General features: G+C 41.7%; 1 protein-coding gene across 1 annotated transcript; it reads right to left on the minus strand.

Moving 5' to 3' along the window:
• Positions 1–5,747: 5,747 nt before the first annotated feature.
• ctsc (cathepsin C) lies at positions 5,748–11,793 on the minus strand. The gene is made up of 7 exons (XM_063016929.1): positions 11,480–11,793; positions 10,488–10,633; positions 8,930–9,081; positions 8,235–8,387; positions 7,634–7,752; positions 7,231–7,362; positions 5,748–6,932 (listed from the first exon to the last, which is right to left on the minus strand). The coding sequence occupies exons 1-7, from the start codon at positions 11,634–11,636 to the stop codon at positions 6,433–6,435; spliced, it is 1,359 nt and encodes a 452-aa protein (XP_062872999.1). The 5' UTR covers positions 11,637–11,793; the 3' UTR covers positions 5,748–6,432.
• Positions 11,794–13,312: the final 1,519 nt, after the last annotated feature.

Below are 13,312 nucleotides of genomic sequence, written 5' to 3' on the forward strand. Positions count from 1 at the left end.
GTTTACATTTGTGTTTATATTTATGTTTACATTTATGTTTATATTTATGTTTACATTTATGTTTATATTTATGTTTATATTTATGTTTACATTTATGTTTATATTTATGTTTATATTTATATTTATGTTTACATTTATATTTATATTTACATTTGTGTTTATATTTATGTTTACATTTATATTTATGTTTACATTTATATTTATGTTTACATTTATATTTATATTTATGTTTACATTTGTGTTTATATTTATGTTTACATTTATGTTTATATTTATGTTTACATTTATGTTTATATTTATGTTTACATTTGTGTTTATATTTATGTTTACATTTATATTTATGTTTACATTTATATGTATATTTATGTTTACATTTATATTTATATTTACATTTCTGGAACATTGAGGATGAAGGAACTCACAATCATGTCTGATACAATCCAAACAACTGAATGTCCTAAACAAGCTGCTTTATGTAATTAAAGGTGTAATTAATGATCATTCTAACAGTTTGATGTGATGTTTCTTTATTTGCTTTTCTCTTTCTTTCTGACAGATTTTGTTTTCTTGCTCGTTTGCAGACAGTCGTTCTGTTACTTTCTGTTATTTACTCCATTTACTTTTTTAACAGTCACCCAAAAGAGCTCCTGGCCTCCCCCCCAGCCCCCCTAAAGTCCCTAATAAACACAGAACTCACACATTTTGAGAAGCTGCTTTATTTATTGTTGCTACTAGAGGTCAGAAAACTCACAGAAACTTTTAATGCAGTAAAATGAAGAATTTATCATTAAAATCTCATAACAGTGAGGAAATCTTATCATCATGGTGCTAATTGCTCATGCATCTGTCATTAACATGATTATTGTTATTCACACAGCGAGTACATCCAGCATTATCACACCTGTAGATCGGAACATGAGCATTTATAGTTATTATGTTCTTTCTCCACTCAGCAGAATTGACATCAAAATGCCAAACCTGCCAGAACACAAAAGCTTTAGGAGTGTTGCGGTTCCTGAACATATCAGACAGGGCTGGAATAATGCTGTACCTTCCGTTTGGACTTGAGCATGTACTCACACAGGGGGAGTTGAAGGTGTAGAAAACTGCACATCCATTTAGATTTGATTTAAGAAGCCACTTCATGAGTGGGTCATACTGGGCTAATGTGATGGACATGGACCTGATCAGCAGGAGGAACTCTGAGTGGTAGTTGTTGTGTGTTCCAGAAATGTTTTTTGTTGTTGCACCAATCAGCTGTTCACCCTTGTAAACCTGATCAGTTCCCGTTATGTGATCTATTACATTCTTTGCTTTGTCCTGTGGTAGGAAGTTCTGGTCAGGCTTGAATCCATCAGCACACTGGTCAGTTGGGACGTTGATGGCCAAAGCAAACTGCCCCTCCACATGGTATCTAAAAACAACACACAGAATAAAACTCCCCAATTAACCTGCATTCATTATTGCACAACCTCCCTTTACCAATAAGCACTTATAAAATCTTATACGGTTGGAAAATTACAGTTCAGGGAATCTCTCCAGATTGTCCAGGGTCCCAGTTCCTCTCTTGGTCCCAGGGTCCCAGTTCCTCTCTTCAAGTCATTTTGTGCGGTATGAAGGTCATCAAACCTTCCCCTTATTTGAACTGTGTGTTCTCCGGTCTTTATCATGATGAAAAACAAGAGAATTTGACCTCTGTGTCACCTCATATATATATATATATATATACTGTATATATATATATATATATATATATATATACAGTATATACAGTGCCTAGCAAAAGTATTCGTCCCCCTTGAACTTTTCAACCTTTTGCCACATTTCAGGCTTTAAACATAAAGATATGAAATTGTAATTTTTTGTGAAGAATCAACAACAAGTGCGACACAATCGTGAAGTGGAACGAAATTTATTGGATATTTTAAACTTTTTTTAGAAATAAAAAACTAAAAAGTGGGGCGTGCAATATTATTCAGCCCCTTTACTTTCAGTGCAGCAAACTCACTCCAGAAGTTCAGTGAGGATCTCTGAATGATCCAATGTTGATCTAAATGACTGATGGTGATAAATAGAATCCACCTGTGTGTAATCAAGTCTCCGTATAAATGCACCAGCTCTGTGATAGTCTCAGAGTTCTGTTTAAAGCGCAGAGAGCATCATGAAGACCAAGGAACACACCAGGCAGGTCCGAGATACTGTTGTGGAGAAGTTTAAAGCCGGATTTGGATACAAAAAGATTTCCCAAGCTTTAGACATCTCAAGGAGCACTGTGCAAGCGATCATATTGAAATGGAAGGAGTATTAGACCACTGCAAATCTACCAAGACCTGGCCGTCCCTCTAAACTTTCAGCTCAAACAAGGAGAAGACTGATCAGAGATGCAGCCAAGAGGCCCATGATCACTCTGAATGAACTGCAGAGATCTACAGCTGAGGTGGGAGACTCTGTCTATAGGACACAATCAGTCGTACACTGCACAAATCTGGCCTTTATGGAAGAGTGGCAAGAAGAAAGCCATTTCTCAAAGATATCCATAAAAAGTCTCGTTTAAAGTTTGCCACAAGCCACCTGGGAGACACACCAAACATGTGGAAGAAGGTGCTCTGGTCAGATGAAACCAAAATCGAACTTTTTGGCTACAATGCAAAACGTTATGTTTGGCGTAAAAGCAACACAGCTCATCACCCTGAACACACCATCCCCACTGTCAAACATGGTGGTGGCAGCATCATGGTTTGGGCCTGCTTTTCTTCAGCAGGGACAGGGAAGATGGTTAAAATTGATGGGAAGATGGATGGAGCCAAATACAGGACCATTCTGGAAGAAAACCTGTTGGAGTCTGCAAAAGACCTGAGACTGGGACGGAGATTTATCTTCCAACAAGACAATGATCCAAAACATAAAGCAAAATCTACAATGGAATGGTTCACAAATAAACGTATCCAGGTGTTAGAATGTTAGAAAAAGTTTAAAATATCCAATAAATTTTGTTCCACTTCACGATTGTGTCCCACTTGTTGTTGATTCTTCACAAAAAATTAAAATTTCATATTGTTATGTTTGAAGCCTGAAATGTGGCAAAAGGTTGAAAAGTTCAAGGGGGCCGAATACTTTTGCTAGGCACTGTATATATATACACATGTATATCTACCCAGGTGAAGCAGGAAGTCATGGATTGGTGCTTAAAAGTTGTCAGACAACATTTTAAAAAGTAAAATAGAACTAAAAAAGCTTCAGTTTCATTTTGATGCAGGAATTTTTAGAGGTGGTGTTTATTATGAAACGTGTGATTTTATTAAAAATAAAGATTTCTTGGAGTTGTTACTTACGTTCTGTGAAGAAAGTTGATGATCGGTGAGAGATTCTGAACTTCTGCCCCAAAAGCAGGAGAGAAGAGGAAGAGCAGGATGAGCGGCATCACTGAAGTACAAACCTGATCATAAATAATAAGAATCATTACTAACAATCATCTGTAGGAACGATGGTGGTGAAAATCACCTGAGTGTGTGTGTGTGTGTGTGTTGAGTTGTGAGAATCTTCATTCTGGTACAGACCACGTTCATCAAACATAAGCCATTAAACGGACCGGGCGGTTCAACGGTATCAGGGGAACAAAACTAGAAACATTAAGATGAACGGTTCGAGTCTTCAGGTCTGCACCGTTCCTGCAGGGTTCATGACCCGAGGTTCCTGATTTACAATCATCAGTAATTAGAACATTCATTATTCTGAGCTACACTGAACATACAGTGAACATTTCTGAACATTCATGTTCCACATCTTCCTGTACAATGTTCCTGTAACATAATCACAACTTTATTCTGTCCATCAGTTTAAACTCTCTACACATAACACTAAAAAGCTAAACAAAACGTAAAAAGGAAGCTACTGAAGTTCTGAAGCTACTGAGGTCGTGAGGTTACTTACCATCTCGTCTGGTCAGAAACCACAAAGCAAGTGAGATCGAGGACGCAGCACTTCAACACTTCAGCACTTCAGAAGAAAAACATCAGGAACCGACGAGACGCTGCAGATTTGTACTGCTCGTGACCCCACCTATCACAACGAGGCTCAGAAGAGGAAGCAACTTCAGTACGGGTAACATCATCAAGAGTAAAATATTTAAGTGTAATTGGTTTAGTAATGATAGTAAAATATACTAGTATTGATGAAAGTATGTGGACACCTGACACCATTTAAAACCTCGAACATTAATAAAGATGAAAGACTTTTCAAAAGGTTTCAGAGTGTTTCTCTGGGAATCTGTGTTCATTTAGGAAAAGAGTGTTTTTGTATGATCAGGTACTAACATTGTACAAGAAGGCCTGACTCACAGTCAGCATTCCAAATCATCCTGCAGGTCTTTAACGTGATCGAGGTCCAGGCCACTGGAGATTCCCTACACTTTATGGACTTTGCATTGTGCACAGGCGACAAGCTGGAATAGAAAACGTCCTTTCCTAAATTATTGCCATACATTTGAAGACAGGGATTCAGGGTTCCAATCCCCAGTGGTTAGGCGTCTCCATACAGACACGATCGGCTGTATCTGAGAGCGGGTCGGTGGTGGGGGCCATGAGTTGGATTGGCGTCCTGTCTGTGGTGAAAATATTTAATGTTCAAGTGACCAGATATTTCATCAACTGCTTTTTCCTGGTCAGGGTTGCGGTGAGTCTGGTTCCACCAGGAAACACTGGACACAAGGCAGGAACACCCTCGGTACACCATTCCATCACAGGGTACACACCCAGCTGACAACACTGCTGGGATTCAAACCCAGATCTTTGAGGTGGTGAGTGGTGGGCTAGCTATAGATCATTGTACCACTTGAGCACCTTATCAGATATGATCCAGCATGTAGGAAATCTATTCAAATATTCTTATATTTCATTTTATCTGTAAACACAATTTTGTTTTATTTTGAGGAAATAAAAAAAAGTGACAGTCAGGAATTGAAAAGCAGAAAAATACTTCAGCAAAACCCTAAACTTGTGAAACCACAGTTCAACTGTTTCCTGTTAAGTTCTGGAGAAAATATTTCACTATAACGGTAAAACGTTTCATCACGCTGCGTCCAAAACAAGATTCAGCATTAATTTAATCTCATGTTTAATTTAACGCCAAACGACACCAAAGTGCCTAATGAGTATTATGACACAAAAAAAAAAAAACTTATTACTTATTCACACCAGTGTTATTGGTCACATGAGGCACTTTGTACTGTTTGGTGGACGCCGAATAAATAATTTGGTGGAATTTTGGATGATTTTACACTGGTAAAACAATGGCTGCTTTAGAACAAGCTCAGTGTTACAAACCCACTGTGACCCTGATCATAATGATGGTACTGAAGATGATTAATGTGTTCTAGTCATTAATGATATGATTTCAGACTGGATACATTCACACTCCTGCCCCAAATTTTACTTTCAGCCGAGACGTAAAAACTAATAGTCAAGATAATTTACAAATCAGTGGTTTTATTTGCATTTCACATGCTGTCCCAACATTTTTGGTTTAAATAAAGGTTTGTAATGTTGGAAGTATTTCGGTGTTAGAAACTTTTAAATATAGGTAAGATATACAGTATATTCACATCCTTCATAAATAAAAAACAAAAGCGCCATTTTAAAGCTTTCAGTCTCAGTTCATTACACACCACACACACTAGAGGGCGCTACAGGAATTTATATTCAGTTCAGTTTATATTCAGTATATAAATAAAATCCACATAAGCCTGAAAATCAGTTTAAAAAGCCTTTATTATACAATGGATATGACTCTGATTAAAAATAAGACCTGATCAATAACGACAAAAACATGAAATTAAACCTCAGTGCAGGAACATTACTGACCCAATTGGGGGGGTGGAACTGAATCCCTTTTAAACTGAACTGAGAGGCACTACGGTGGAGACTTGACCTGATCTGTAAACATCATTAATAATCAGAACGTTAAACACCAGAGGAGATTCAAACAGCCGCTCGGGCCCCTGCATGATCAGTGGTATCCAGACCTTGAAGTCATAAGGGCTGGGTCCTAAATGCCACGATGCACTACATAGAAATGGGTTAAAATCTTTTCTTTTAAACAGGAATCCCACAAGGTTCAGTACTGGACGGTGTACGCATTCGGACAGCAGTAGGGCCACTACATACTACATAGGGGACAAAAAGGTGCCTAAAACATCTGGGCTGAACCCAAATGCCTTGGTGAGGGGAGGGAGATTTACTGCTGCCTTAATCTCTAGAGGCATTTGGAACACAGCCCTTAGTCTCTAGAGTCATTTGGAACACAGCCCTGTTCAACAGAGCAAAATATTTGATTAAAAAAACCCAAAAAATCAAAAGCACACGTAATCTCATCAGCCAATCACAGACTGAGCTGCAGACGCCCACATGCATCCCGCGTGACCTCACACGTCCCTCCTCAGAGCTGAGCGACGGGTCGGGCCGCCACTGCGATGCTCTCGATGGAGCACTCGTCCGTCCCGCGGTGGATTCGGAAGAAGCCATCTTCGCCCCACCCCGTCCCCCAGCTGTTCTTCACGATCCAGTACTTCTCACCAGTCTCCTGGCTCCGCCCGTATCCCACCAGCAGCACGGCGTGATTGGTCAGTTCGAAGGGGTTCATGGGGTCGCGCAGGCCAGTGTGGTGGTAAATCCCGCCCTTGTAGTTCATGAAGTCAGGGTACACCTCAAAGGCCACGCCCATCGGGCCATTCTTCACCAGCTCGGCCATCATGGCCACCTCGCTGCAGCCGCCGTAGAAGCCGCCAACGTAGTGGTAATCGGAGACGTAGTAGCGGGGGCACTTAGAGGGAACGGAGCACGGAGAGTCTTCACCCGTGTAGGGGAAACAGTCCTCCTCCACCACCCCGAAATCCTGCACGTATTTACCGATCAGGTACGGAAAGCCTCCATCACAACCTGCTCAAAGAAACAAGTTTATTAATATCAAATTATTACATTTAATATTAAACTGATCTAAATCTGCATCCTGGTACTTTTATTAAAAATATAAACATCAAGATTCTAACATAAATCTGGTTAGATTAGATGAGTCTTGTTTTGGAAGTAGTTGCGTTCCAACAGGACCATGATTCAAGATTAAAGAAATGAGGGAACCACTTTCATTCTGTCCACACCCAGAACATAGTACTACCACCACCACGTTTCACAGTAAATACAGTGTTAAGATTCCATGTGACGGTGCGTGTGTTTGTACCTTGTGAGTACTGGGAGCAGGAGACGACCTGCTGAGGGCTGAAGACGGGCGTCTGTGTGTTGTTGGTCTGGACTCTGATTCGAGACTCCAGCATCCCCATGGTGGCGAACGAGTAACAGCTACCGCACGAGGCTGCACACAAATAAATAAATAAAAGATAAAAAAAAAAGCTCAGATAAAACACTTAATTTATTCTCATGTTTAAAACAGTCCTCTCTGCTCTGCAGCATCAAAGTTCTTTACACTATAAACTCCATCTTATTTATTTTCTGCCTCCTACGAGCTGAACTGAGGCTGCGCACCTTATGGTGCAGCATTAAGTGCACTTACTGATCTGGTGTATTACATCTTATACAGACAATGATCAGCTCATCCGAGGGTGGGACTCTAGGCGGTCACTCACCTTGATTTCGTACTGGACTGACGTAATTGACTCCGTTCACATTTCTCCAGTCCCACTGCTCAGGTAAACCGCTCGCCATCTTGAGAAGTTCAGGGGTAACGGGAGAAGTGCCAACACGTCTGGGTATGAAAGGCAAAATTAGCGTGTACACCACCACAGATTAAAAAACACTCAGCAGCACATTAGGAGCAATAAACACCACAAAATATCTGGAAGTGCATTAATATCATTTATTTATTCTCTACTCAGAGTTAATCAGCGGCTCCTGACTAACGTTTAAACAGAATTGATGTTGACTGTGTCGCCCTCTGGTGTTCAAACAAGTAACAAGTAAGAATACGTTCATGAACAACAGTTGCTAGCAAAAAAAAATATCAATGATTTAAAGAAAATAATGCTTCCAACTTTGCATCAACAGTTTAGGGAAGGTCCTTTCCTGTTCCTGCATGAGCGAAACATGAAGAAAAGCTCTGCTTAAAAAAACAAGATACTCCAGTGTCCTGCACAGAGTCCTGAGCTCAGCACCACTCAACCCAGTCCATCATGGTCCAGAACACTGACCACCACACCCGGATGAGTGGGTTTAGGTAAACATACACACCGGGACGTGTAGCTGCGGCGCCCCCCGGCTCTCCGTGTGAGCTCCTGGATGGTGAAGGTCTCGTGCTCGCTGTACGCCGCCGCTCTCCATGAGTTCTGTACGCTGTTAATGCGCTCCACAAAGCTCACGTCATGCTTATAGAACTGCAGGAATCTGAAACAGGAAGTTAAAGGTGAATCATTTTAAACATGAGCTGCTATTCTGGGTACAAACATCCACACTCTTAGATCACCGGAGCAGAACTTCAATCAGGAGAGATTCATATTGCAGTCTCAACTCTACAGAAGCACCAGGTGATGATATTAACCAGCTTCTGAAGCTCATGTGGGGTTAGGTTAACAAACAACTCCACCAGTTTATTACTATATCCTAATACATTAAGGGTCAAGATCACTGCTTGTGCTGGCCGGGACACCACAAGATGATACAGTCTCTGTACATGTGAACAGGAGCAAATCTTGATTGATTAATGCGTCTGTGTGTGTAAGATTTTTTTTAAATAAACTGTTTGTATAAGCTGGTTTTTAATTAAACTAACTAGCATTTAATCAGTTTAGTCAGTTAAGAAAATAAACCGTTCCCGTCGCTCCCGTTACGCTAGAAAACTTTATTTAACAGAAGCTAAAAACATCAAAACCACATCCGCTACACGACACCTAACACAATATAAACACGTGATTATAACACACACTTACGGGTCGGGCCCCGGGATGTAGACTGTTTTAGGAGCCACACGTTGAACTTTCTTCCCAGTAAAACAGGCCCAGTTGTTCCCCAGAACATCATGAACCCAACCAGGGAGAGTCTGATCACAGTAACTGGTGACCTCTGATCCCTGCTGGGAGTACTGGGAAAAAAAAAAAGAGAGAGGAATCATGAATCACTTCTTTTCACCTGACAGGGGCGTGGCCAGCCTCACAGAGTGTGGGGAGCCATGCACTGCCATCCTGATCAGCTACCCCCCATGCAGGTGCCTCAACCGATCACTAGAGGCCACACTAGCACCAGCCATTGTCCCACCCCCAACTGACACAAAACCCATCGTGTGTCTGTGTAGGCACCCGGCCGGATAATAGCAGAGCTGAGATTGGAGCTAGCATGTTTAACCGCTGCACCACTCGCAGCTCTCACCAGCTGCTTCTCATCACCTGCCACAGAGCAGCATGACATGCAGAGAGTTATGATATGCTTCACATGATCAAACCCCCCCCATCCCCCCTCCCCCAGGCACCTGGATTACACCTCTACACATCAGATGATCAAACATGTGATGACCCCCCCCCCCCACACTCACCCAGATTACATCTCTATCACATGATGAAATAAAAATATAAATCATTTACAAATTTATCAACTTCAGCCAAGTATGAATATCTGAGGAAGCCAAGGGACATTCAACACTGTTCCCAGATGAATTACTATTTTAAACTACTGAAGGTTAAGGGCCATGCTTAAGGGCCACACAGCGGTAACATGATTTACATGAGATGTTTCTTATTGAATCAGCTGCTGGGTGAATGATTCATGTATAACAGACACTCGATAGTAACGAGGAAGAATTGATGAGACGTGACGATTTAGAGCTGAAACAGCAGAACTGAACCAGCTCCCATCAGTCAGCGCTGCACCATCACGACTCAGCAGATTCAGAAACCAGTTCCTGCAGAGTTCAGCTGAATTCAGACGACTGTTTAATTATTAATGACACAGATGAGCTCAAACATTAAGATCAGGCTTTACACTTTCAGATCATGAGCTTTCAGAGAGCACACGGTCAGAAGTATGTGGACAGAAGATCATTAGAGCAGTTTTACTGGATCATCTGGTCCATGTGGATGAAGATTCTGCTGATCTAAACGCATCAAAGCAAATAACAGTGTGTGACGCCCTGTAATGGACGGGTACTGCTGCCAGAGTCAGTGGTGCCCAAAAACCACCACCATCAGCACAAAGAAATGAATTAATGACGAGGAAGATTTATATGAGGGGAGAAAATATTCTAATCAGGTACAAATTTAAACAGATGAGATGTTTTACTTTCAAGGTTTAATCGAGGTAAACTGTGGATTTCTTTTAGTGACAGCGACACCCCGTCCTTCATAAAGCACCACGAGTGTGGACGCCTGTAATAACCATCACACATGAGAACAGCGTGACGTCGATCACGAGTTTTATTATGAAACAGGAAGTGTGTAAAACTTAAACGGGATGTATTGAAGTGTCTGTACTAAACGATACACGAGCCGCACAAACCTTAAAGAAGGCGAACCACTTGTAGTCATTCAGCACCACTTCAAATCCCTGGTTATAGATGATGGTGAAGAATCCGGTGTTACCCAGATCATCCACGGCCTGAGATAACTTCTGCAGATCTACAGTCACGGTTTTCACAGCAGGACCTGCTCACAAAAATATAAACACATCAATCATACAAGAACAATAGGATTAAACACATCACACAACATGAATATAGAAAAGCAGTAAACTACAATATACAGACAAAAGTATTGGGACACCTGATCATGAGCTTGTTGGACACCACTTTAATTAAAACAGATTCCTCTCTGTGTGATCTTTTCAGCTATAACCTCAGCCACTCTTCTGAGAAGCTTCTCACTAGACCTTGTTGAAGTGTGTGTGTGTGTGTGTGTGTATGGGAATTTGTGCCCTTTCAGTTAAAAGATGACAGCGTTTGTATGACTGGGCACAGATTTCGGTTGAGGAAGCCTTAATTTATATTTCAGTATATTGTCAAACATGATGAAACAATTAAAAAAAGAAACAAGTCTGACAAATTAGAAGCTGCTAAACCATGGGTGACACTGTCCACAGTCAAGTGAGCTTCACATTATCATGAACTTCTTTTGAGATTCAAAGCACAAATTTTACAAGCAGGGACTGGATTCTTGTTCCAGCAGCTTCTCATTATTGACAGACCTGTTTTGGTGGTAGTTACAGTGCTAATTTGGGGTTTTACCCCCCACCAACAGACCACTTTACTACGTATTTTATTGTATGCAGACTACATAGCTCCATTTATTTCGGCACAGAGAAGTCAGCAGCAGCGATAAAGTAAACACAAAAATAGAAAACACTCATGCCCTAAAGTTTGTGGACAGAAAATAAAAAAAAACTTTAAAAGTGAAAGTAAACTTTCGACTTTACCCGAATCTCAGAGTCGATTCAGAGAATCAATTAATGAACCGACTCATTGGTGAACACAAACCACACAGTATAAATCTTACCTGCGGTGGAACAGTTGATGTTTTTATCTTGACCCACATTAGAAATTTGGAAGATCCAGGTACCCAGTAACTCCTCATAAGTGCAGTTAGCGGGTGTGTCACCCACACACACCCCAACACCACAGAACACGATTAAACACACCAAAAACGCCCTCATCCCGCTGGTTACTGACTCTCACTCCACCTGTACAATATTAATGAAGGTTTCTGAATGTAAAAGCGAATTTATTTGGCGTCACGGTGCCCCCTGCACAGCGCAAAGCGGGTGGGAAACGAAACGAGCAGCAGGACGCGGGAGGAAACGCACCTCACCTCATCCACACACCAACACGTGAGCACAGCGGAACTGTCCGCTCTTATCATGTGACCGGGGTCATGCGACTGTGACGCGCTGTGACGCGAATACTTTTAATCTTAACTCATTTATTTATTTATTTATTGTTTTACCAGCACTTTATCCTGGTCAGGGTCGCGGTTGGTCTGATTCATTGGGTAAAAGGCAGTAAACACCCTGGACAGGTGGACACACACACACACACACACACACACACACACACACACACACACAATTTTTAGTACCTCATGCAGCGACCCTGACCAGGATGAAGTTATGCTAAATTGTGTCTGCATTCATAATTTTGGCAGAGTTTTTCCACTGGACGACCTTCCTGACGCAGCCCTCCTTATTCTATCCGGACTTGAGACTGGCACTGAGGGCACACATGCACCCCCGCCACCAAAACATACCTGTTCATTCATACCTGTTCATTCATACCTGTTCATACCTTTTCATACCTGTGTAGACGCCTGACCAGTCGATAGCACTGTGCAGATTTGAACCCTGAGGGTACTGAGGGCACACATGCACCCCCGCCACCAAAACATACAGTGTATCACAAAAGTGAGTACACCCCTCACATTTCTGCAGATATTTAAGTATATCTTTTCATGGGACAACACTGGCAAAATGTCACTTTGACACAATGAAAAGTAGTCTGTGTGCAGCTTATATAACAGTGTAAATTTATTCTTCCCTCAAAATAACTCAATATACAGCCATTAATGTCTAAACCACCGGCAACAAAAGTGAGTACACCCCTTAGTGAAAGTTCCTGAAGTGTCAATATTTTGTGTGGCCACCATTATTTCCCAGAACTGCCTTAACTCTCCTGGGCATGGAGTTTACCAGAGCTTCACAGGTTGCCACTGGAATGCTTTTCCACTCCTCCATGACGACATCACGGAGCTGGCGGATATTCGAGACTTTGCGCTCCTCCACCTTCCGCTTGAGGATGCCCCAAAGATGTTCTATTGGGTTTAGGTCTGGAGACATGCTTGGCCAGTCCATCACCTTTACCCTCAGCCTCTTCAATAAAGCAGTGGTCGTCTTAGAGGTGTGTTTGGGGTCATTATCATGCTGGAACACTGCCCTGCGACCCAGTTTCCGGAGGGAGGGGATCATGCTCTGCTTCAGTATTTCACAGTACATATTGGAGTTCATGTGTCCCTCAATGAAATGTAACTCCCTAACACCTGCTGCACTCATGCAGCCCCAGACCATGGCATTCCCACCACCATGCTTGACTGTAGGCATGACACACTTATCTTTGTACTTCTCACCTGATTGCCACCACACATGCTTGAGACCATCTGAACCAAACAAATTAATCTTGGTCTCATCAGACCATAGGACATGGTTCCAGTAATCCATGTCCTTTGTTGACATGTCTTCAGCAAACTGTTTGCGGGCTTTCTTGTGTAAAGACTTCAGAAGAGGCTTCCTTCTGGGGTGACAGCCATGCAGACCAATTTGATGTAGTGTGCGGCGTATGG

Source organism: Trichomycterus rosablanca, chromosome 20 (assembly GCF_030014385.1).
Source record: "Trichomycterus rosablanca isolate fTriRos1 chromosome 20, fTriRos1.hap1, whole genome shotgun sequence".
In the NCBI taxonomy this organism is placed as follows: Eukaryota; Metazoa; Chordata; class Actinopteri; order Siluriformes; family Trichomycteridae; genus Trichomycterus; species Trichomycterus rosablanca.